General features: G+C 41.6%; 1 protein-coding gene across 9 annotated transcripts in view; it reads left to right on the top strand.

The window, feature by feature from the left end:
- Positions 1-21657, top strand: part of DENND1A (DENN domain containing 1A) — a 518366-nt gene that overhangs the window by 243394 nt on the left and 253315 nt on the right. For 8 of the 9 annotated variants that reach the window (XM_047768359.1, XM_047768362.1, XM_047768357.1 and 5 more), the window contains 3 exons: positions 5419-5488; positions 10884-10964; positions 15200-15253. In XM_047768359.1, the coding sequence (XP_047624315.1) occupies positions 5419-5488; positions 10884-10964; positions 15200-15253 (205 nt within the window). The remainder of the gene's footprint in view (positions 1-5418; positions 5489-10883; positions 10965-15199; positions 15254-21657) is intronic. The other variant, XM_047768358.1, reaches the window with a different exon arrangement.

The following is a 21657-nucleotide window of genomic DNA, read 5'->3' as shown; positions in this document are numbered from 1 at the left end:
GTTAGAAAATTAGTATGAATTTTGATACAATACTACCATGTAATATTTGAACTCCCCCATTCGTGTGTGTGTGCACGTGTATAAAGGATATAATTCAGAATCACCTGTTGCATTGAGCTGTCATGCCTCTCTAGTTTTCTTACTGTGAGACAGCTCCTCAGTGATTCTGAGACTTTTATGAACTCGACGTTTAGGCTGTTAATTTGTAGAAGTTCCCTCCATTTGTGTTTATCTGATGTTTCCTCAAGAATTATGTTCTATATCTGTGGCAGGAATATGACAGAAATATTCTGTATACTTTTTATTGCATTCTACCGGTTGGCATACTGTTTGACTTTGTCCCATTACTTGATTAAGATCGTGTCTTCCCGGCGTCTCCATTCTTCTTCTCTTTGTAATGAAAATGTCTACTAGGCATACCCTCATCCTTTCCTCATCACACTTTTAATTTACCAGCAAGGACTCATGACTTCCTATCATTTGTTTTGACCCTAAAATTGTCACAGATTTGGTCAGTAGGAGCCCATTCTTAGTGGCTTTTGTGTCCTATTGTTATGCCCTGATCGTGCCTTTTTTCTAGCACAAAGTATTTCCCAGCCCTGGCTCTGGAATCAGACATTTCTTCAAGGAGCCCTGGTTCCTTCTAGTGGAGAAAGGTACTTAGAAACCAAGATCAGGGCTTTAAACATGCTTATTATAATTGGGATATCTCTGCCAGGCCCCTCAGTGGCTATGACTAGAGAATACATCTATCTGTAATACACACACACACACACACACATTTGTATTTATATTTCTTTTATCTAACTCCAGGATTTCAGTTTGATCTAATTCTAGTTCAGCATTGTAGGATTCATTCTTGTTTTCTCCCTATCCATGTTTGTAACTCTCTTCTCTGTTGGTAATAAAGCTTGGTTCTCATTATATATTTACGTGGTTGATCAGTCTTGATCTATTCCCCTATGTGTAACCAGTCTCTGTCTATTGTAGCCCCCTTCCCCTGTGGCTGCCCTCCTCACTCCATTTGGACCCAGACATAGTAAGCAGGGCAATCACTGCTGCTTCGTCTTGCCGTAAACATCCTCTCAACTGCTAGGACTGTGCCTGGCCTCCCTTCATGGAAGCCCCCTTACCCATTTGGGCCCAAACATCCCACACTGGACTGCCTTCCAGATGCTCTTTTGAATCCTCTTGGGTTCCAACACCAGTCTAGTTAAGCTCTTTCTACTGACATACATGCTTTCCTTACCCAGTGCCAGATGTTATCCCAACTTAAAACCCTTCTTACACTTCTTGAGTTGTGACACTCCAAGCCAGACCGCCTCCTGTGTGGACACACTCCTTGTCCTCCTGGAGCCCTGACTTTCCTTTACCAGAGAATGCTCCGCACCCACTGAGGCTCCAAAACTCTGTGCCAGTTTGTCCCTACCAGGGGATACCCTCCTCTCCATACTTTGCCTCTGACAACCTGCTCACAGCTTTTCTTCTCCCGGGTGGCCACCTCTTTCAGCTTGGTCAGCCTCTGCCACTACTGCCCCCCATCTCACGCGCACACACCCACCCACCCACTTTGCCTGGGCTTGTTTAATATCTTTGAACTGAACTACTAGCAAGAGAAGGGGGGAGGTTTTCAAATTTGTAATGGTTTTCTGTTTTCATACTTGCCACGCTGGAGTGGAATCCCATCATACACACACTTATTCCAGGTCACTTATACATGTGTGGGCCTGATTATGCTGAATGTCCATTCAGTGGAGTGAAGTTAGAAAAGTGAGTCATCGGAACTCACCTGAACTCAGTTCCTCACTTCAGCTGGAAAGTAAGTGGCTCACCAAGCTGACAGATTTGAACAGAGGCAGTTTTCTTTCAGTAAGTCCAACTGCTTTGTATCCATACAGACCATGTCTGCTGTACATTGGGGTCAGCGTAAGGGCTTTTTTACATGATTTTGGCTGGGCCCTTTGATTACGTGTGCAGCCCCTGGAATCTGCCCCGCACATCTTACAAAGGCTGTGTGTAGGAATACTTGGGTGCTGCCTGAACTCTTCTCAAGTTTAAAACTTTGTACTGCTTCACACAAAACAAAATCCTCTTCATTTGACTGTCAGGTCAAAGAGTGAGGACAGAGCCTGGGACAAAATTTCCTGAATCATGATTTGGCAAGAGAAGCTTAGATCAAGGCCAGTGTCTGGGAAGCTGGCTTTTCCCATTTTGACTGCCCCCATCAAAGCACCGCTAACTGGGTCTTGATAATGATGCACCATAATTTAATAATTTGATCCAAAAGCCTAGTCTAAATCAAGCTCCCCCACCCAAACTATTACTCTTTGATATATAGCTTTTCCCCACTTAGGACCGTGGCCTTCTTGAGAGCAGGGACCCTTTGTGGTTTGGATTTCTGGCCCCAGCCTTTGACTGAGCCCACCACATAGTGACGCTTTGCATTGGAAACTCAGAGTTGCATAAAGGTAGTGAGTGGAGCAGGTCCTGAGATGTTTGGACCTCCTTTAGCTGTCCAGGGAGGAGCAGCATAGTGGAGTGTTTGTTTCCTGTCTCTGGATTGGGAAGTCGTGTTTACTTCATGATGACAGACAAGCACAGAATGGAGTGAGGGTCTCCATATCCTCACCTGCACCCTGGCAGGCGGCGCAAAGCTGTTGTGCCAGCACTAATGAAGCAGTACAGGAAGCGCCACTGGATAAGGTTCAGCTGTGAACCTTGGCCTCCCAACAAGGGAAAAGAGGGATCCTTTGAAGAAGAAGACAGCTGGGTTTTGGTTTCAAGCCCTTAACACTGCCATCACTAGATATTCATCTGTCAGTGCACAGGGGACAACATGTGGGGAACAGTTGTGTCCGGTCAGACTGAAGGGAGAGAGAGATGGCTGATTTCCAGGGTAGCTACAAAACCTCTCATGGCTGGGGGTTCTCTTTAGCACAGCCAAAAAGAATTGATTTGGTGAGGTCGAGGTTGAGTGTGAGAACCTGGACCCAGTCTGTTGTGGGCCAGGCGACTGTACCATGTCACCTTCCTGCACCGTCATGGCAGGGGAGGATGCAAGGCGTGAGGTCCTGGACCCAAACTATGTTGGTCGGTTGAACCTAGTGGCCAGAACTGCTGCTTCTCTACCATAGTCTCAAATCATCAGACAGTCCAGCCTGTCCCAAGTCGCTTTGTCACATCTTCCTAAAATTACTTCAGCTTTTCTCTCATTTACTTGAAGCCGTGATTTCCCTGCAAGAAAATATTTTTTCTTCTTGCTTCCCCCCACCCCTCCCTACTGGATTTAACGAGTGGTTGTTTTTTTCTTTCAGGGGAAAAAAAAAAAGATATTTGTAGTCCTTGGTTGAATATGTTTACTAAGAGACCTCTAATCTGGGCAGGAGTTTTCTTCTGAGGGGGATTTATTGTTCCCACTATAATGGCTTTTAACTCAGCCGAGGTTTATTTAACAGAAAAGGAAGGGAGAAACTTATCTCCTCCCTAATCCCTCTTGAATGTTTACATTACCCTGCCAAAGTAAATGCTGTGTAAAGTGGCAGCAGTCATTTGCTCTGTAATAATCAATATGCAGCTGCCAGAGCTGATTGAAACGTATTAACATAAGTGATAATACTGTCATAGAAGTGAAAAGTTAAGTTGCTTATCAGTATATTTTGATAAGCTACTTAAATTTTACAGTAGCATGTGCTGGCTTCAGACAGACGTTAATGACAGAGAACCGTGTGCTTTATCTGTCCTCTCTATTGCCTCTCACTTCATTTATTACCCTTCGCGGTACAGCTGGTAATCTGTGCAGGGCGCTGCCTTCCCCCTGCCTGGCGGGATGGAGGCATTCAGCATCAGCCCCCTGCTCTATCAGTAACGGACACTGTTAGCTCAGCAGGGCCGACGTGAACAGGACGGCAAGTGCTTGGTACAGCACTCTTCCCACATGACTGTTTGACGTCGCTTTGGAAAAGTTTCTTGAGAACAGAGCCACTGAAATTTGGTGAAAAGACTTCTTGGGAGTGGGGCTATGTTTCAACAGTAATTCTGTAACACTAATGTGCCTCTGCTGTTAGCCCTTGGTTTTGTTTGTTCTCTCAATGCTGAGCACTGAGAGTCTGCCAGGCTCCATGCTTGGCCCTGGGAAGATAAAGATGTGATGGGAGTTCTGCTGTGGCATGGTGGGTTAAGGATTCTTTGTTGTCTCTGTGGTGGCACCTGTTCGATCCTTGGCCTGATGGAGTGGGTTAAGGACCCAGCGTTGCTGCGATTGCAGCAGGGGTCACAGCTGCGGCTCGGATTTGATCCCTGGCCTGGGAACCTCCATATGCCACGGGTGGGGAGAAAGAAAGATGTGATCCTTCGTCTTCATCACGCCCACTCTTTTGGGAAGACAGACATGCCATTGAACGCCACATGCATGTGGACTGTTGTAACGGGAGTTTGCACGTGACCAGGGCAGCACGGAAAAGAGGGAATTAGGGCATGAGAGGCAGGGACCGGGAGGGGATAGGGCATGTTAGGAGGATGAGTAGAGATCTGCTAGACTAGATAGTAAAGGTCAGAAGGAGAAAAGCACCAAGGCTGTGCAAGCTTAGGCAGGCTTGAGGATGCCTGGACATCCTCGGAGTGAGGCTGCAGTGAGAGGAGTATGTATATGTATGTGGGGATGCAGAGCAAGGACAGCCAGCGAGACAGTCAAGGACCTTACAGAGGAGCCTAGCATGCCATCCTCAGAAGTCCTGTAGTGATGAGGCACCACTGCAGAAATTTACTCCAAAGCGCCACTTAATTTGCATTTTAGAAAGACCATTCTGTGAGCTACACAGAGGGTGGAGTAAGGTCAGGACCAGGCTTTGTCAGAGCTTAGGGGCATGATGGTCAGGGCCCAATGGAGGCAGTGGGGACAGAGAGTTAGAGCTCTTCCTACAGCAAGTATAGAGAAGGGTGCGGTATAGGTAGAAAGCTTGATAGAACAACATGAATGGTTTCAGGCTCTTGGGCCTCTGGGACACCTCGTACACAGCAGCCATGGAAGTGCTGTATGTGTGTGTGCAGCTGTGTGTCCAATCACAAGAAACTCAAATAGAAGCTTTCCTAGAAAGTGTGGGTGTGGTGGGAGAGGCCTGGAGGGCTATTCGGAGAAGGTTCCTGATTGCAGAGTCTGCTTTAAATTTCTTCTCTATGAACCTGTTCTAGCTCTGAGGCATAGGAATAATTTATAATGGACATTCAATCCTCCGCCTTACACAGGCAATTTTTTAAAATCCCAGAAATAATTAGCATTTTACTAGTCTGCGTTTCCGACACAGCCTGTACAGGAAGGCTCTTCAGGATATAGAAGCTGAAATGTACCGTCTGGAATTAGCTCCTGGTTAAAGTTTTTGACCTGCATACTAATATTTCATGTATTTCCTCTTTTTCCCCCAGCTATCTCCCCTGGTTCGAAGTATTTTATAAGCTGCTTAACATCTTGGCAGACTACACAACAAAAGGACAGGTATTTGGCTTTTATTTTATTGTTTTTTTTAACAAGTAAGCTTTAACTTTTATGATTATGAAGTTTTATCATAAAACTTTAACTTTTATGATAACACATGCTTTATATTTTGCTAAAATGTTTACTGAAAGAGTAACACATTCCCATTATGGAAAGTTTAGGGAGTTCCCGTCGTGGTGCAGCAGAAACGAATCTGACTAGGAACCATGAGGTTGCAGGTTCGATCCCTGGCCTCAATCAGTGGGCTGAGGATCCAGCGTTGCCCTGAGCTGTGGTGTAGGTCGCAGATGTGGCTCGGATCCCCTGTTGCTGTGGCTGTGGTGTAGGCAGGCAGCTGTAGCTCCGATTGGACCCCTGGCCTGGAAACCTCCATGTGCCATGGGTGTGGCCCTAAAAAGCAAAATAAAAAAAAGAAAGTTTGGGAAATTCAGAAAATAGTAGGAAGGAAGGAAAAAATCTCTCCTAATATGTCTCTCTACCCACCCTCCCAAATAAATATTGCTAGCATTTTGGGATGTTTTCTTCCTTTACTTTTTGAATTAAATAAACAATAAATAGACCCTTGGCATTCAGAGTTAATAGTCACCATCTAATATTCCCAAGCAGCCCTAAAAGTTCATAATATGTATTAAATAATAATTTTGCTGAGGCAAAAACTTGAATTGCTAGAATTTGTGAGTAAAACACTTAACTGACAAGTGACCTAGCCTGCTGTCCCAAGTTCCTGTTACAGTCGGGCTTTGTTATGCTCTTACAGCAGTTTTTTTAAGGGTCTTAAAATCACTTTAAAAGTTCGGCTATACCTTATTGACCTTTTGGAAGACATGGCATGCTAAAGTATCTTCCGCGGATGTCAGGGGTCAACTGGAGCTGTATTTACATTTTTGAAGGCCGCAGTTTTCATATACCATAGTAATAGAAACCTTTCCCCCATGCTAATAAAGCCACTGTAAATCTTTTTCATAACTACGTCTTATGTATCAGGTACCTTGGTTTACTGAAACATTTCTCTGTTGTTGAGGATTTTTGTTATTTGGGGTTTTTTTTTTCCCACTACTTTAACTATAGCTATTAGCATCTTTGAGCATGAAGCATTTTCTTCATTTTGGACTCTTTCCTTAAGAGGAAAATCTCAGATGGGCCATTTTAAGGTCAGTGGACTTAAATGTTTTTAAAACATTTCCCAAACTGCTTTCCGAGATAATTGTACTGTTTTCTTAAAAGATACCCTTTATTGGCAAAGTACAAGAGTTCTGGATCACAATACTCTCCTAGTATCATGTATTGAATTCATTGTTTACTTGAACAATTCTCACTGTTTTACTTTTTTTCATTGTTTTAGTTGCATTTCTTTGATTATTAGTGAGTTGACTATTTGTCCATATACCTAACTTCCTACATTTTACTTTTTGTAAATGGCTAAGATTTTTAATTAAAGAGATTAATGTTATTATTAAATGTTAGAGAATTTTTTACATCATATTTTCTATAGAACATTAGTTCTAAGAAATGTTCCATTCAAAAAGGGTACCATAGTTGAGTAATATTGGAATCAGGGAAAGGGAAAGCTGTGTCTCGTTTTTGTCTCCTTAAGATTCATATAGGAGTTCCTATTGTGGCTCAGTGGGTTAATGACCCAACATAGCATCCTTGATGGTGCGGGTTTGATCCCTGACCTCATCAGTGGGTTGAGTGTCCCGTACTGCCATAAGCCATGGTGTAGGTTACAGATGCAGCCCAGATCTGGCATTGCTGTGGCAGTGGCTTGGACCAGCAGCTGTAGGTCTGATTTGATCCCTAGCCACAGGTACAGCCCTAAAGAGAAAGAAAGGGAAAACAAAAAACAAAAAACTTCATGTAATATAGGCTCTGAAAAGTCCTACAGTGGAGAAATCTATATTACCCAGGGTTTCCGTCTTATTTGGTCCCATACCTTTTTAATTCTCAGACAAATATTAACATTCTGAAATACCAGTGTTTCCTGGAACACATTTTGGGAAATGCTATTTTTGGAGAAAAGGTGGAAATTGTGTGAAAAATGGATAAATGTTTACGTTGGATTTACTCACTAAAATATATTCCAGAGGCCGCGGTTAATGGTAGGAATAACTAATAGAAATGGCTCCCTAGATCATTAGACTCCCTCTGAAAGGATGCTTAGCTCTCAGGGAATTCTGTCCTAAAAGAAGTGATTTGCTCTTTGATGAACGAGTTAAGAGGCCACCTTGTGTCTGTTCATTGATTTCTGATTCACAGTTCACTTTTGTCATTCAGTTTTTCATTCAAAAATTGAAAGATGTCTTTAGAAAATAGAATTGTGTAACATGTAGGCTCTTAACAGTCTTAGAATTGGACATGAACTCACACTTTTTTCTCCTATATATATGCTCCAGTCAGTTTATAAAAGCAAAACAAAACTTAGTAGGCTTTTGAAAACATGTCTTGGGATACAGAAAAGATTGGGTAGGTACAAACTATGCATGGGGGAAGTAGGGTTATTACCCTGTAAAATTGGTATATCAATCCTCTGGGCCCTGGTTAAGGATGCTGGCTCTTGGAGTGCTGGAGATTGAGATCAGTGATGTGTTTTAGTGGAGTCTGTTTAACTCTTTTTATTAAATTTCTTCTGGTTAAAGGAATTACGACACAGATGATAGGTTGTCTGCCTACAACTGGCTTAATTTTAAGGTGCGGGTCATCAGATTAGAACAAGAGGAAAGGGCTTTCATTAAAAAATCAGAATCTCTTCCCCACGTCTTCCCAGAAGTTATTGGGAAGGTTGGGCAGGGTAGGCAGACTTAAACTGAGGGTGGAGGAGCAGGGAGATAACCGTGATGGCTCAGCATGCTGTCAGAGCCTGTGCTACATCATGAGAGTGTCCGAGTCGTGAACACAACGTGGTTATCAGGCTCTGAACAGGGCATCCCTGTGGAAGGGATGGCAGGGGGTGAAAAGAGCAGCTCGGCTGAGGGTGTTGGAGGCTGAAAAATGTGGCCTTCATTTATGTGGGACAGTGGTGACAGTGGCTCGGCATCACTTAGGCACCAGAAGCCAGAACTCTGGTGGGATCTAGAGGGAGCCACGTGGAAAAGAGGACATCAGCAATGGCCTGGCACTAGGATGCTGGAGCCTGTGGTGAGGAGGGCATTTTTGTTGATGGAAAGTCCAGGGGAAGGAGGCAGACATTGGTGGCCTGCCAGTGGATGACAGTATTGGAGCAGGACAAGGAGGGCATCTAGCTGGAGAGCGAGGTAGGGGCAATAGGATTGCTTACATACAAGCAAGGAAATGTATTAAGAAAATAGGGGCAGCTTTTTTCACTTTTGTAGGATGTAGTTACAAATATGTAAATGGAAGAAACTAGAATGATTCCTGTGTTGGGTTCGAATGAGAGCCTTTGGTGTGAAGCCATGGTTTTTTCAAAATGCAATTGTGTAGTGTGGGTCTGTGTGTGTGTGATATGTTCCCTGGCTCTATCCACTGAAAAGGTCTGTGGTCAACAATACCCAAGTAGCAATGAGCACACCTAAGTGCCCAAATCTTGATTTCTAAATCTATTTTCTCCTATAAGGAACCAGGACTCCCTGAAGAAATGTCCAATCTCAGAACTGGGGCAGGGAAAAGTACAAGATGAGCCTGGAATATTTTTTTGTGCCGCAAAAACATTAAAGACATAAAAGGAGCAAAGGGTTCCCACTGGTCTTATCTGGAGCAAATTGAGCATCAAAACAAATAATGATAGCAAAGGATTATAGCCCACTGAATAAAACTGGAAACCATGTGTCCATACTAATATGAATAAGTAAATAGATAAATTAAAAGTTTGAGGAGTGGGTTATTTACACAGAGTATCTCTCTACAAAATGCTTACTAAACACGAAGGGAGAATGAGTAATCTCAAGTAGAGACATCACATGAATTAATCAAACGATCAGAGTGAGTATCATCAGAAATGGGATGAACGGAAACCTCAATCAATAGGAAACATCAGGCAAGTGAGAGTTACTCTACAAAATGATGGTCTCACTGTTAAGTTTATATAAATCTGGGAAAGACTCAGGAACTGTTCCGGATTGATGAAAACTAGAGAGTCACAACTAAAGGCAACATGTGATTCTGGACTGGAATTATTTTGCTATCGAGGACGTTATTGGCATGATTAGCAACATTCAGTGGGATCTGAGGATTAGATGGTATTGTTGTTTTGATGGTAATTTCCCGATTGGGATGATAAATTGTTGTTATGTAGGAGAATGTCCTTTGGATTTATGGATGATGGGGCATAATGTCAGTAACTCACTCTCAAATGGCTCAGGAAATAAAGTTTTTTGTACTGTCCTATTTTTATTCTGTGAATTTGAGATTGTTTCAGAGCAGAATTAAATGTGTGTACCTGCATGCGTTCATTTCTCCCCTCTGAGAAATTTGAGTGATTAATGAGTTCAGATTGACGTAGTGTTTTAATGTGGGATCATCCTTTTTTCCCCTCTCTCCTTTAAATTCACCACCAAAGGCAGCTGTGGACACCAGAGAGGGCTCTGGGCTTAAACCCGGAGAACCTGGAATTAGCTTCTGGCTGTGCACCTTACTAACTGGCTGATTTGAGGCAAGTTGCTTCACCCTTTGCAGCCTTAGTTTTCAATCTGTAAAGTGAGGTAGTTGTGAGGCTCAAACAGCTAACAAATGGGTCCATATGTAAGCTTAGTACTATTTTATCAGTGCAGAGAATTGCACAGAGTGGGAGAGAGAGAGCTTTTGGATCATTCTGTAAGCAGTGTTCTTTTGAACATTTTAAAGGTGAATCTGTTTTCAATTGAATAATTTGTACTGCTTTACATTTCATTCTGTAGCTCAATTTCACTAATTAAAATGCACAGCCACCATCCTATATTGCATGCTGTTGTACGTAGTTCATTTTTAACTTTCCATAATTGGAGGCTGCTGTGTGTATCCAGTGAACACTCAATAAAATTAATTGAGGGTAATGATGATGAAGACAAGATCTATAGTGTCATCGTTATTTCTCACAACCTCCCCCGCCCTGTAAGCTAGGTTGTTTACATTTAAAAGTTGTTGCTATGGAGTTGAGAGGACAGATTTGCAGAGAGCTTATGGTATATGATCCATAAAAGGCGGTCATGGTAGGTGTCTCACTGAGTAGAAAATGTCAGACTTGGTGTGGGAGGATCTATTTGGCTCTTTTATTGAGCCATAAGCAGTGTCTTTTGTCCAAACCTACTTGACTGTTGCACTTACTTCTGTTCTGGGGCCAGCACCTCCCCAGCCCCCTCAGTCATGTGGACCCACAGGTCCCTGTGTGCCCAGACCTCCCTGCAGGTCTCCTACTAAGGGTTCAGCCTTGCTTTTTGTTACTTAGGCCTTTTATTTCTTTCAGGAGAGTCAGTGGAATGAGCTTCTTGAAACTCTGCACAAACTTCCTATCCCTGACCCAGGAGTGTCTGTTCATCTCAGCGTGGTAAGTGGGGGCAGAATATTAGTGATCACTGAGAAATGTTTCCACTATTAACAGAAAGAGCCCAATGGGATTGTCTTTTGTCTTCTGCACCTCCCCTTTCCTCCCTCCCCCTTTCCCCATTGCTGATACTCTGAGACCTCAAGAAAGGCCAGGGTGTTGTATTTCTTTCTACGGGATTCCATGAGGAATGGATCCCAAATGTCCCCAGGCTCCTTGCTTCCTGGCTGTCATCCGTCACTAGTCTCTCCTGGATGGCAGATGCTTGGCTTGGAATGGAATGGCCAGCCCCTGCCTGCCTCCTCTACCCCTGTCCTAGGGCTCCCTGCCTCACACTTTGCCCCCCAGCACTAATGTGCCTGCCCCTTTGCCAGAGCCCGTCCTGCTGCCGCCAAACCTTCCACACTGCCTTTCCCCTGTTTACCAGGGTAACCCGTGTTCATCCTTCAGAACTCAACTTGGATTTTTATTCCAGAGAAATCCTCCCCTAACATCCCCTAAGGCTTAGCTAAGGTTTTCTTTTTTGCACCAAGCATCTTGTACATTTTGTGGTACCAGTTACGTCGCATTGGAACAATCTTTTCTTCTAATTGCCTCTGGACTGTACGCCCATCCAGGACAGGGATGGAGAGTGCCTAGCACAGTTCCTGGCCAGATTGTTTCTTTGAACTCTCTCTCTCTCTTTTTTTTTTTTCTTCCCCAGTCTTTTTTTAGGGCTGCACTCATGGCACGTGGAGGTTCCCAGGCTAGGGGTCTAATCAGTGCTACAGCTGCTGGCCTAAGGCACAGCCACAGTAACATGGGATCTGAGCCCTGTCTGTGACCTACACCACATCTCACGGCAACTCCGAATCCTTAACCCGCTGAGAGAGGCCAGGCATGGAACCCAAAACCTTGTGGTTCCTAGTCGGATTTCATTTCTGTTGTGCGCCAATGGGAACTCCTCTTTGAACTCTCTCTTATGTGCATGCCATGTGGTCCATAGTGTGCCAGGGTAGAAAATCCTCTGAATTGCAGCTAAGAAGTTATCGATCCCCAAATCATAGTTTTGCCAGTGACCTGAGTGATCTTAATCAAAACCTTTAACCTTGTGGGCCTCAATTTCCTCCTCCGTCAGATAAGGCATCAGATGAGGGGGTCTTTCCATATTCCAGTTAGTGGAATTCTCTGATTCCCTGGGTCAAATTCTTGCCACCACCTTCATCAAAATTCTAAGAGGAACACCCTTTGGCCAGTTATAGATTATCGAGGAGCTGTGGCCCCCATGTTGTGGGGGTCTGAATGTTTAAACAGTTTTGTCTTTCAGCTTTACTGTGACCAGGTACAGGGTTGATATTCAGTGGTAATTATCTTGGTATTTGCCCTCTTAAAGAAAATGAACTTAAAGTGTTTCTTTCATGATGTTCAAATTGAAAGAACTGTTACTGCCAATAACTAATAATAGATCTATTTACTAAGTTCCTGATTTATGCCAAGTATGCATCTCTATTGTTCAAAACAACTCTGCGAATAGATGTTAGCATTCTCATTTCATAGATGAGGCTTAGAGAGGAAAAGATACTTGCTTATCCAAGGGCATGTGGTTAATAAGTGAGATTTTAAACCCAGGGCTGACTTCCAAGCCTGTGTTCTTTCCATTAGGCCATGAGTATTGAAAGAAAGGGAGGAAAGAAGGAAGTGAAAGAAGGTTTTTGCTCATTTTAATGGAGCACAGGAAAGTATGAAAACTTGTTCCAGAAACTCATGTAAGGAAGAGTGTCTGGAAAAAAATGAAGAAAGCAGCTTTAAACCTGCCCCAGTCATTGCCGCATAGCTAAGCAACCTTGTCTTTGTCTCAGTCCCTTTTCTTAAGCAGCTTGATCTCACTGCTTCAATCTGTAATGACATCCGACAGGTAGCCAGGGAGTAGGCTGGCTGGGTCACCAGCTGCTGGGGAGGCAGGGCCTCTCCTTCCCCTGAGTGGCTGCTGCTAGGCCTTAAGGACAAGCCATCGCCAGGGCAGGAGGAACTGTTGGGGGTGCAGCTGTTTCATGCCAGTGGTTTCTAGGAATGTTTCTGACCTCCTCTGGTCCCAGCATTTCATGGGCGATGGAGCAAGACAGAATCTCAAAGGACAGCCTGGGGACTGCTTGGTTTTGGAACTGCGTAGGCTCACTATTTACAATCCGTTGCATTTGTAAAGGCAGATATTCTTCCCTGTTCACAAAAAATTCCTCTCTCCATGTTGCATTGCTGGAGGGTTAGTCTCATCTGAATTGTAAAGCCTGAAATATTGATAAAGTGGCAAAACTGGACTTTTTATCTTTTGCTATAAGAAAATATTTCTGCGTGTCTGCTATAGGTGATTGAGATAAATAGAAATAGAGCAGTAATAGTAATTTTCTGTTAAAGCACCATTTATGGAATGCTAGGCGCTTCACATATATAGCATTTATTCTTCACAACAGATCTGAAGTAGCTATTACAACTCCCATTTACAGGTTAACAAACTGAGGTTCTGAGCTATTAAATGAAGTTGCCTAAGGTCACATAACTGTTAAGTGGCTGACTCTGTGGTCCCTCTTCTTCTCCCTCACTGTACCTGTCATTACTCTGTGACTCCATCACCACCTGGACATCCATTACTGAACACTTCCTGGAACTCCCTTCTAGCCATTTGGCATAGAATTTGGTATCTCATAGCATCAAATTTAACCTTGTATTTTACTTTTACTATTTCAATCCTCATTGTTGAGTTGAATTAATTAAGTAGTTTCCGGCTAGTTTCCCATGATTATCATGCTACATAATCTCTATTGTAAGACGTCATAGATGATGTGTTGGCGCACAAACAGATTTTGGAATATAACACTGCAGAGGGTATTTCTTAAGTTATCTTTTAATTTTTTTGGCTTTTTAACTTATTAGCTTAATTTAAATGGCTTTAGCTATAGTTTGCACATAAAAACCACAAGTATAATAGTCTGTTAAAGTGAAAAGAGCAGAGCTCTAGTTATGCAGACCTGGTTTCAATCCTAGCTCTGTCACCTACCAGCTCTGTGACCTTAAGTTACTTTACCTCTCTAAGCCTTAATTTACCCATTTGCAATATGGAGATAATATCTGTCTTAAATTTTGCTTTGGAAATTAGAGATACTATTGAGGAAGTACCTGGAGTAAAGCCTTCCACATAGCATGTGTTCATAAGTATCTGCTGCGTATTAGACAAGTGGCTCATACTGTTATTGTTGTTATTGTCATTATTGTAGTTGTTCCCCAGGCCTTTTATTTCAGGATGCCTATCCAACTCATTTTTCCAGGGACCTACTTATTTTGCAATTATCTAAGAATGGAGGCTGGGGAGAACTTTATGAAGTATCACTTGGGGGTCCAGGTTTGAACTTAGGCCATGGCTAAGCTGACTTTGTGTGTGACCTTTTTTGGCCTTTGCACAATCCCTTCTTTAATTGGCCAGCACCAAGCTCTTCCATTCCTGGTTCCCATTGTTCTCTTAGTCTTTAGTAGCACAGAGGAGGTATATTCAGTTCAGCCTGTTGTCATTTGACCCAGGGACACATGCTTGTTATACACATGGAGATGTCTCCTTGTATGTTCCCTGAATAGGTCAGGTTTTCAACTCCACTGAGGCTCCAGCTCCCTATGCTGGAATTTGCACTGGAAGTCAGGAGGCCTGTTTGCAGAGCAGGCCTAATGGAAAGACTCTCTCCACTGTTAGCCATCTGTAACGTCTCAGTACAGCAGCCTTTCAGCTGCAACTGTCCTTAACATCGCTTGGGCCTTCGGGGCAGATTTGGCCTGCAGCTTATAGATGGATATAATCTTGGATGCTGAAATGAATTGGCAGGTTGGTTGGTAAAGACCATTCCAAAGTGAACCTAGAGTTGGTCCCTAGAGTCTGTGTGCTTCATTGAACAATAAATTATGAAGCCTGCAGCTTTCATGTGTTTAGAAACCTGCAGAAGTCGAATGAGAATTTAGCCTTTAACGTCTTTGAGCTGTTCATTTGTATCTCCCAGGAAAGTTCATATCTCATGGAAAAGAACTCTATCCACCAAAAAGATGATTTAATCCAACCTTATCCAAAGAAAATATTCCATAGACATTCCCTTTGGGTGAAATCCTGTTTATTCATGTGAGTGAGGCATTATCTTCAGATCATTTACCTGGTTTCTGAATGATGGGCTTGTTGCATATCTTTGCAGAAATAAATAGCCTTTTTTTTTTTTTCTCTTTTCCAGCATTCTTATTTTACTGTGCCTGATACCAGAGAACTTCCCAGCATCCCTGAGAATGTGAGTACTTGGCCAGGGTGTGAGTTAAATTTTTATTCTTCTTTGTTTTTTTATTTTTAAAAGAAAATAAAGGGATATATTTTCTCATTATAAAAATAATGCATTATAAAAGCACAGCCGAATAGAGACTATTTGAAAAGTATAGAAAGTATAATGACAAGGAGGGATCATTATTCATACTTCTCAAAGGTAATCACCTATTAACATATCGATCTCTCATTGCAGTCTTTTTGGAATGTATTTTTTACATAGTTGGAATCACCAATTACTTAAGCATTTTGCCATTTCATGCATAATCCTTTTTGTTAAGTGCATAATATTCAATTTGCTGTGTAGTTAGCTGTTTCCTCACTGTTGTGCATTTAAGTGGTTTTTAGTTTTTGCTGTTGTAAATAAAATGCTTCTATATAAAGAACTTTCCATGTAAAGACTTCTTTATTAGGGTGGACTTACTCAAGTAGAATTATGCTTCTGTTACATTTCTATATTCATTTTTAAGAGAGTAAAACAAAGTATTCGTGGGTAGGAGTGTGAGGACCCCCACCCCACCTTTTAAAGACTTAGCAGTGAACTTGAGTCTGAGGGAGCAGAGGTTAATGTTTGCCCACTGAACAAGCTGAATGACATATCTAGCCTAGTCTTAAGACATAATTTCAACATGTTTTACTCAGATTGTAAATAGTACTGCATAGAATTAAATATGGAATCATCACTGCTAAGACACTTGGTTGCTTTTTAAAATTGTGGCAAGATATACATAACATTTACTGTTTTAAGCCATCTTTAAGTATACATTTCATTGGTAAACACATTCATTGTTGTGCAGCTGACACCAACAACTAGCTCCAGAATTTTTTCATCTCTCCCAACTAAAACCCTATACCCTTTAAACAACTCATTCTCTCCCTCTCCCATCACCTGGCAACCACTGTTCTTTCTGTTTCTATGAATTTGACTACTCTAGGCACCTCATTTATGTAGAATCATAAAGTATTTGCCCTTTTATGTGTGGTTTGTTTCACTTAACATAATGCCTTTGTGGTTCATCCATGTTGTAGCGTGTGTCATGATTTCCTTCTTTTTAAGGCTAAACAATATTCCATTGTATATATGTGATATCCTACATTTTGCTCATCCATTGATGGATACTGGGTTGCTTCCACTTTTAGGCTGTTGTGAAAAATACCTTAGCATTATTTATCTGTTCAGTCGCTTTGATTCTTTTGGGTATATACTTGTCAACTTTTTAAAGGTCTGGAATAAGTCAAGCCGTCACATTTAATTAATAAGGTTATAATGTTGTGATTAGATAACAGTCTTGAAAGTTGGGACCGTCGAAGATATCCACAAAGTTTACTAACAGTATGATCAGGTTCCAGTGGGAGACATTGCTTCTTTTTCGTTTGACATTAAGTAAGTAAAAAATCCAGACCACAGTTACCATTGTAACAATAATAGCTAATGTTTATTGAGTACTACTGCTTGTCAAATAATGTATTTAGTGCTTTGCTTGTATTTTCTCATTTATCTCTCTTATCAATCTTAGGTAGTAAGTGCCCTAATTATTATTTTAGGAAACAGAGGTTTGAATTTTTTTTTTTTCTTTTTAGGGCCTCACCAATGGCATATGGAAGTTCCCTTTCTAGGGGTGTCTAATCGGAGCTACAGCTACTAGCCTATGCCACGGCCATAGCCACGCCAGGTCTGAGCCACGTCTGCAACCTACACCATAGCTCATGGCAACGCTGGATCCTTAACCCACTGAGTGAGGCCAGGGATCAAACCTGCAAACTCATGGTTCCTGGTCGGATTCATTTCTGCTGTGCCACAACAGGAACTCTGAGGTCTTGAAAATTTAAGTAGCATATTTGAGGTCCTACAGCAAAGAAGTGGTAGAATTAGGATTCAAACATTAATCTTGCTGATACTGGAAACTGAGTTCTCATATACTATGCTAAACTTTGAGCCAATAATTTTACCTTTTGTCTCTCAAAAAATTTCCATTGAAGTAATAAAAGAACCATAAAATTAAGGAGAAAAAATGTCCACATAATGGCAGAAGGAGCCACCATGAACTAGAACATTTGAAGAATTTCTGCAACATAAATGAGATGGTTATTGGGCAGTCAATATGGTATAGACAGGGAAGGAACCCCATAAGAACTGGAAAAGCCCTGCAAAAAGAGCAGAAGCCAGGGGTGTGCCGTGGAACATTTATAAAATTGATTGTGTGCTAGGTCACACTGAAAAATTCAAAATAGAAAACTCTTAAAGTCCACTGTCTTTTATTACAATGAAATAAAACTAGAAATTAATGATGAATTAAGGCTTTTATAATATTCTTCTACTTGAAGGGGTGGTTGGCTCAAAGATGATAAAACATTGAAATTGGATATTATTTAGACATTAATGACAATGAGAATACTAGATAATAAAAACCTAAGAGATGTGGCCAAAACTATATTTGGGAAAATTCATAGTTTTGGATGCTTTCATTGTAAATAAATTTAGAAAGTAATGAACTTGACTTTTGATTCAAGAAGCTAGAAAAAGAATAGTAATAAAAAAGCCGGAACTACAAAAATAAATTATACCATTTAATTAATTAGAAAATATTGTTAAACTGGAAAATAAGACTTTATAAAAACTCAGTTTTGGAGTTTCCGTTGTGGTGCAGCAGAAACGAATCTGACTAGGAACCAAGAAGTTGTGGGTTCGATCCCTAGCCTTGCTCAGTGGGCTAGGGATCCTGCATTGCTATGGCTGTGGTGGCTGGCAGCCGTGGCTCCTATTAGACCCCTAGCCTGGGAACCTGGGAATCCAGCCCTAAAAAGACGAAGACAAAATAAAATAAAATCATAAAATACAGCAATATGAGCATGTTAGTTAAAAATATAGAGAGAAATACCATGACTGCTAAAAACTTCAAAGTAGAAACACACGTACACATAAAATATTTTTGCCACTCACTTTCCCCTCCCCTATCTTTTCTCTATCCTCAGAAAAATGTTTAATTAAATCAGTAGTTAATGTTTACATTTCAATGAGCATGCTGAATCATATAGTAAACTATGATATGTTTTCTTTCATGACTGAAAATGACTTTATTCCACTCTTGATAGTGTTGGGAATTACCTTCAGAATTTTGAAGGCATAGTTCCATTGAAACGTTGAAGTCTTAAGGCATTCTGATTGCTAGAGGGTTTTGTTTGCCTGTTTTAGGATCCTTTGTTTCTAGTATCTTGAAATTGTACAGTGATTTGCCTTGCTTTGGGTCCATTTTCGTTTACTATGCTGGGCATTTGGTGGGCCCATGCATGGAAATTCATGTCCTTTAGAGCTAGCTTCTCACATTATTTCTTTGAAAAAATTCTTCTTTGTCTTTTGTTTTTGCTTTTTTCCTCTTTTTTGGAGTCTCTATAGTGAGGTATTAAATTTCCTAGTGTTGACCCTCTAACTTTCTTTTTTTCTTGTTTTAATTTTATGGCTGTACCCACGGCATGTGGAAGTTCCTAGACCTAATCCAAGCCACAGCTGTGACAGATCCTTTAGCCCACTTAGCCAGGATCAAACCTGCACCTCCACAGCGACCCAAGCTGCTGCAGTCAGATTCTTAATCCACTGTGCCAGGGCAGGATCTCTGGTTCTCTAATTTTCATAATCTTTCTGTTTTCCATCTCTCTTTTGGTCCTTTTTCTACTTTCTTCAACTAATCTTTCCACCTTTTTGAATTTCTTTTTTTTTTTTTGTCTTTTTAGGGCTGCACCCAAGGCATATGGAGGTTCCCAGGCTTAGGGTCTAATCAGAGCTGTAGCCACTGGCCTACACCAGAGCCACAGCAATGCAGGATCCAAGCCGTGTCTGCAACCTACACCACAGCTCACGGCAACGCTGGATCTTTAACCCACTGAGTGATGCCGGGGATCGAACCCGAAACCTCGTGGTTCCCAGTCGGATTCGTTTCCACTGCACCATGATAGGAACTCCACCTTTTTGAATTCCCTACTTCTGCCATCATTGTTAATATCCAAGAGCTTTTTAGTGTTGTACAATAGATTGTTCTTTTTTTAATGCCAGCTTGTTTCACAGGTGCGACATTTTTTTCTTATTTCTAAGATACTATTATTCATAATTTTTTAAAAAAATTGTTCTTCTTGCACTGCTTTCTTCTTCAGTTGTCCTCTCATCTGTTTTTTTTTTTTTTTTTATCTTTGATTGTAGAGCCATTTCCTCAATTCACTGTCCAGTCATATTTGAGTGAGGCACTAAAAAGCTAATTGGTAGCTCTGTGTTCATGAATGGGGCTTGTTACCTGGTGCACTTTACTGTAGATGGTGGCTTAGAGGTGTGGCTACTGGGAAGGGGGAAATTTCAAACATCAGGATCAGAATCTTTCCTTTTGAACTAGTCAGTTTCCTCTTGCCAGTGAGGGTAAGCTTCATTACAATTGTTCTGGAAGCTGAGCAGAGCAGTACGTTATAGGATATGAACTTTTAGTATGTATACTTTAAACTCCCCTCCCATTTTCGATTTAATGCTTTATCCCCTGTCCTCAGCTATAGCTCATGTCCACAAGCCTTTCTGGTTAAGTTTCTTTAGAAAGTAAACATTTATTTTCCAATCAGGGTTCCAGAAGGCTAGCTGACTAACTAGCTCAGTGAGCTGGAGAAAAGAGAATCTTGGCATCAAATGACTCTTCTTTTTGTTGACACCCTTTGGAGGTGCTGGTTGTCTCTAGTTCTGCACTTTCTTGGTGTTCTGTAGTAGGATTTGGGTTGGATGTTTGCTGCTCCATTCTCTTGCTCCCAGCCTTTTCAGGGCTGCCAAGTCACTCTCCTTTAGTTTCTCAGGCTAGGTTGAAATTCTTGATACCGTGGGCCAGATCATTCTTTGTTGTGTAGGATTGTTTTGTATGTTATAGGATGCCTAGCAAGCAGCATCCTACATCCTGGGCTCGGCCCACTGTAAGATGGTAACACCACTACCCCTGCCCCTCCCCCCATCTGCGACAACCAAAAATGTCTCGGGACATTGCCATAAGCTCCCTGGGTCAAATGACCTAGACTGAGAACCGTTTCTTTAGTAATGTCTGCTTTCTGGCTTCTAAAAGTTTGTCGTCTCTCATCCATCACTATCTTTTCTCCCATTCTTTGAGGTTTTTTTCCTGCCAGGGAGATGGGGTTGCATGGTATCAGGAGAGAGAAAAGATAAATATATGTGTTTAATCCACCGTATTTTATTGGAAGTCCCCTCATGTTTTAACTGTGCTTTACCTGCTAACAGACATTTAGATTGTTTCTAATGCTTTGCTGTTATAAATTATTGCCTAGATTAGGTTCATCCTCTTATTTTTTAATTTTAAGGACTGAGAATTCCTTAAGAACTTTAAGGTATCTGAAAGTCCTAATAATTTCTCAATTACTTGAGATTAGAAATAGCGTAGGGGGAAAAAATTGTCTTCTTCACAGCCCCACCTCCAATTCCTGTCTGCACTGTATGCCACTACCCCTGCCCCCACCATTTAAAGAAAATTTGCATTCCCTCTGCTGGTTTTGCCACTAATGAACCAATTCCCTGTGTATGACAATTGTCCCTTAAATCCTCCTTTGTAAACCAGTAAAAGGCTGGCCTTGTTTGTTTCTAAGCAGGAATAATAAAAACAATCTGCCAAACTCCTAACATACATGGTCCCATTTAAATCCTTATAGGTCCTCTGTGAGAGGTAGATGTGAGCCTCATTTTACATGTGGTGACCCAGGGCTCACCAGCCTGAGGTTATAGCCCAAGATCTGCTTCCAAGTGGGGTATAGTGATCCAGGTTTATAAGGAACCAAAGCATTTTGTTTCCATTATAGTGCCCCCCACTGCCTCCCTATAGTTGACTTTTGATATTCCTGAGGAAAAGGGAAAAGAAATGATTTTTCATATTTCAAATATGAAATGAAGCAGGAAAGCTTCCCTCTAAGGAGCATCTGAACTTTTGTAGGACCAATTTGTGTAATTTTTGACATAGAATCACTATTGAGCTCTAGCCATGTTGAAATTTGCATTTTAATCTCTTGGTGATTTTTCAAGGATTAATTTAAAATGACTAAATTGCTGCATTGCAAATTGAAACAAGCAATAACGAAGGGGTTGTTAATACGATATAGTCTGCTGTAGTGGAAAGAACATGAGTTTTAGAGACAGCCAGACACTGGGCTCCACCACTCTGGGACCTTGGGCTACTTACTAGTATTCTCGAGCCCCCTTATCTAACAAAGGAAAATGGGAGGAACAAATGAAGTATTACATATAAAGTTCCATGTTCAGTGTCTCGTGCAACAGAAATACTGTTTTTAATGGTCCTTTCTCTCCTTCCCTCAGCTTTCTTAGAATTCTAATCTTAACCTTCTCCTCAGAGC

Source organism: Phacochoerus africanus, chromosome 2 (genome assembly GCF_016906955.1).
Source record: "Phacochoerus africanus isolate WHEZ1 chromosome 2, ROS_Pafr_v1, whole genome shotgun sequence".
NCBI classification, from domain to species: Eukaryota; Metazoa; Chordata; class Mammalia; order Artiodactyla; family Suidae; genus Phacochoerus; species Phacochoerus africanus.
Note: the sequence above shows the minus strand (reverse complement) of the source record. Positions and strands in the feature narration are given on the sequence as shown.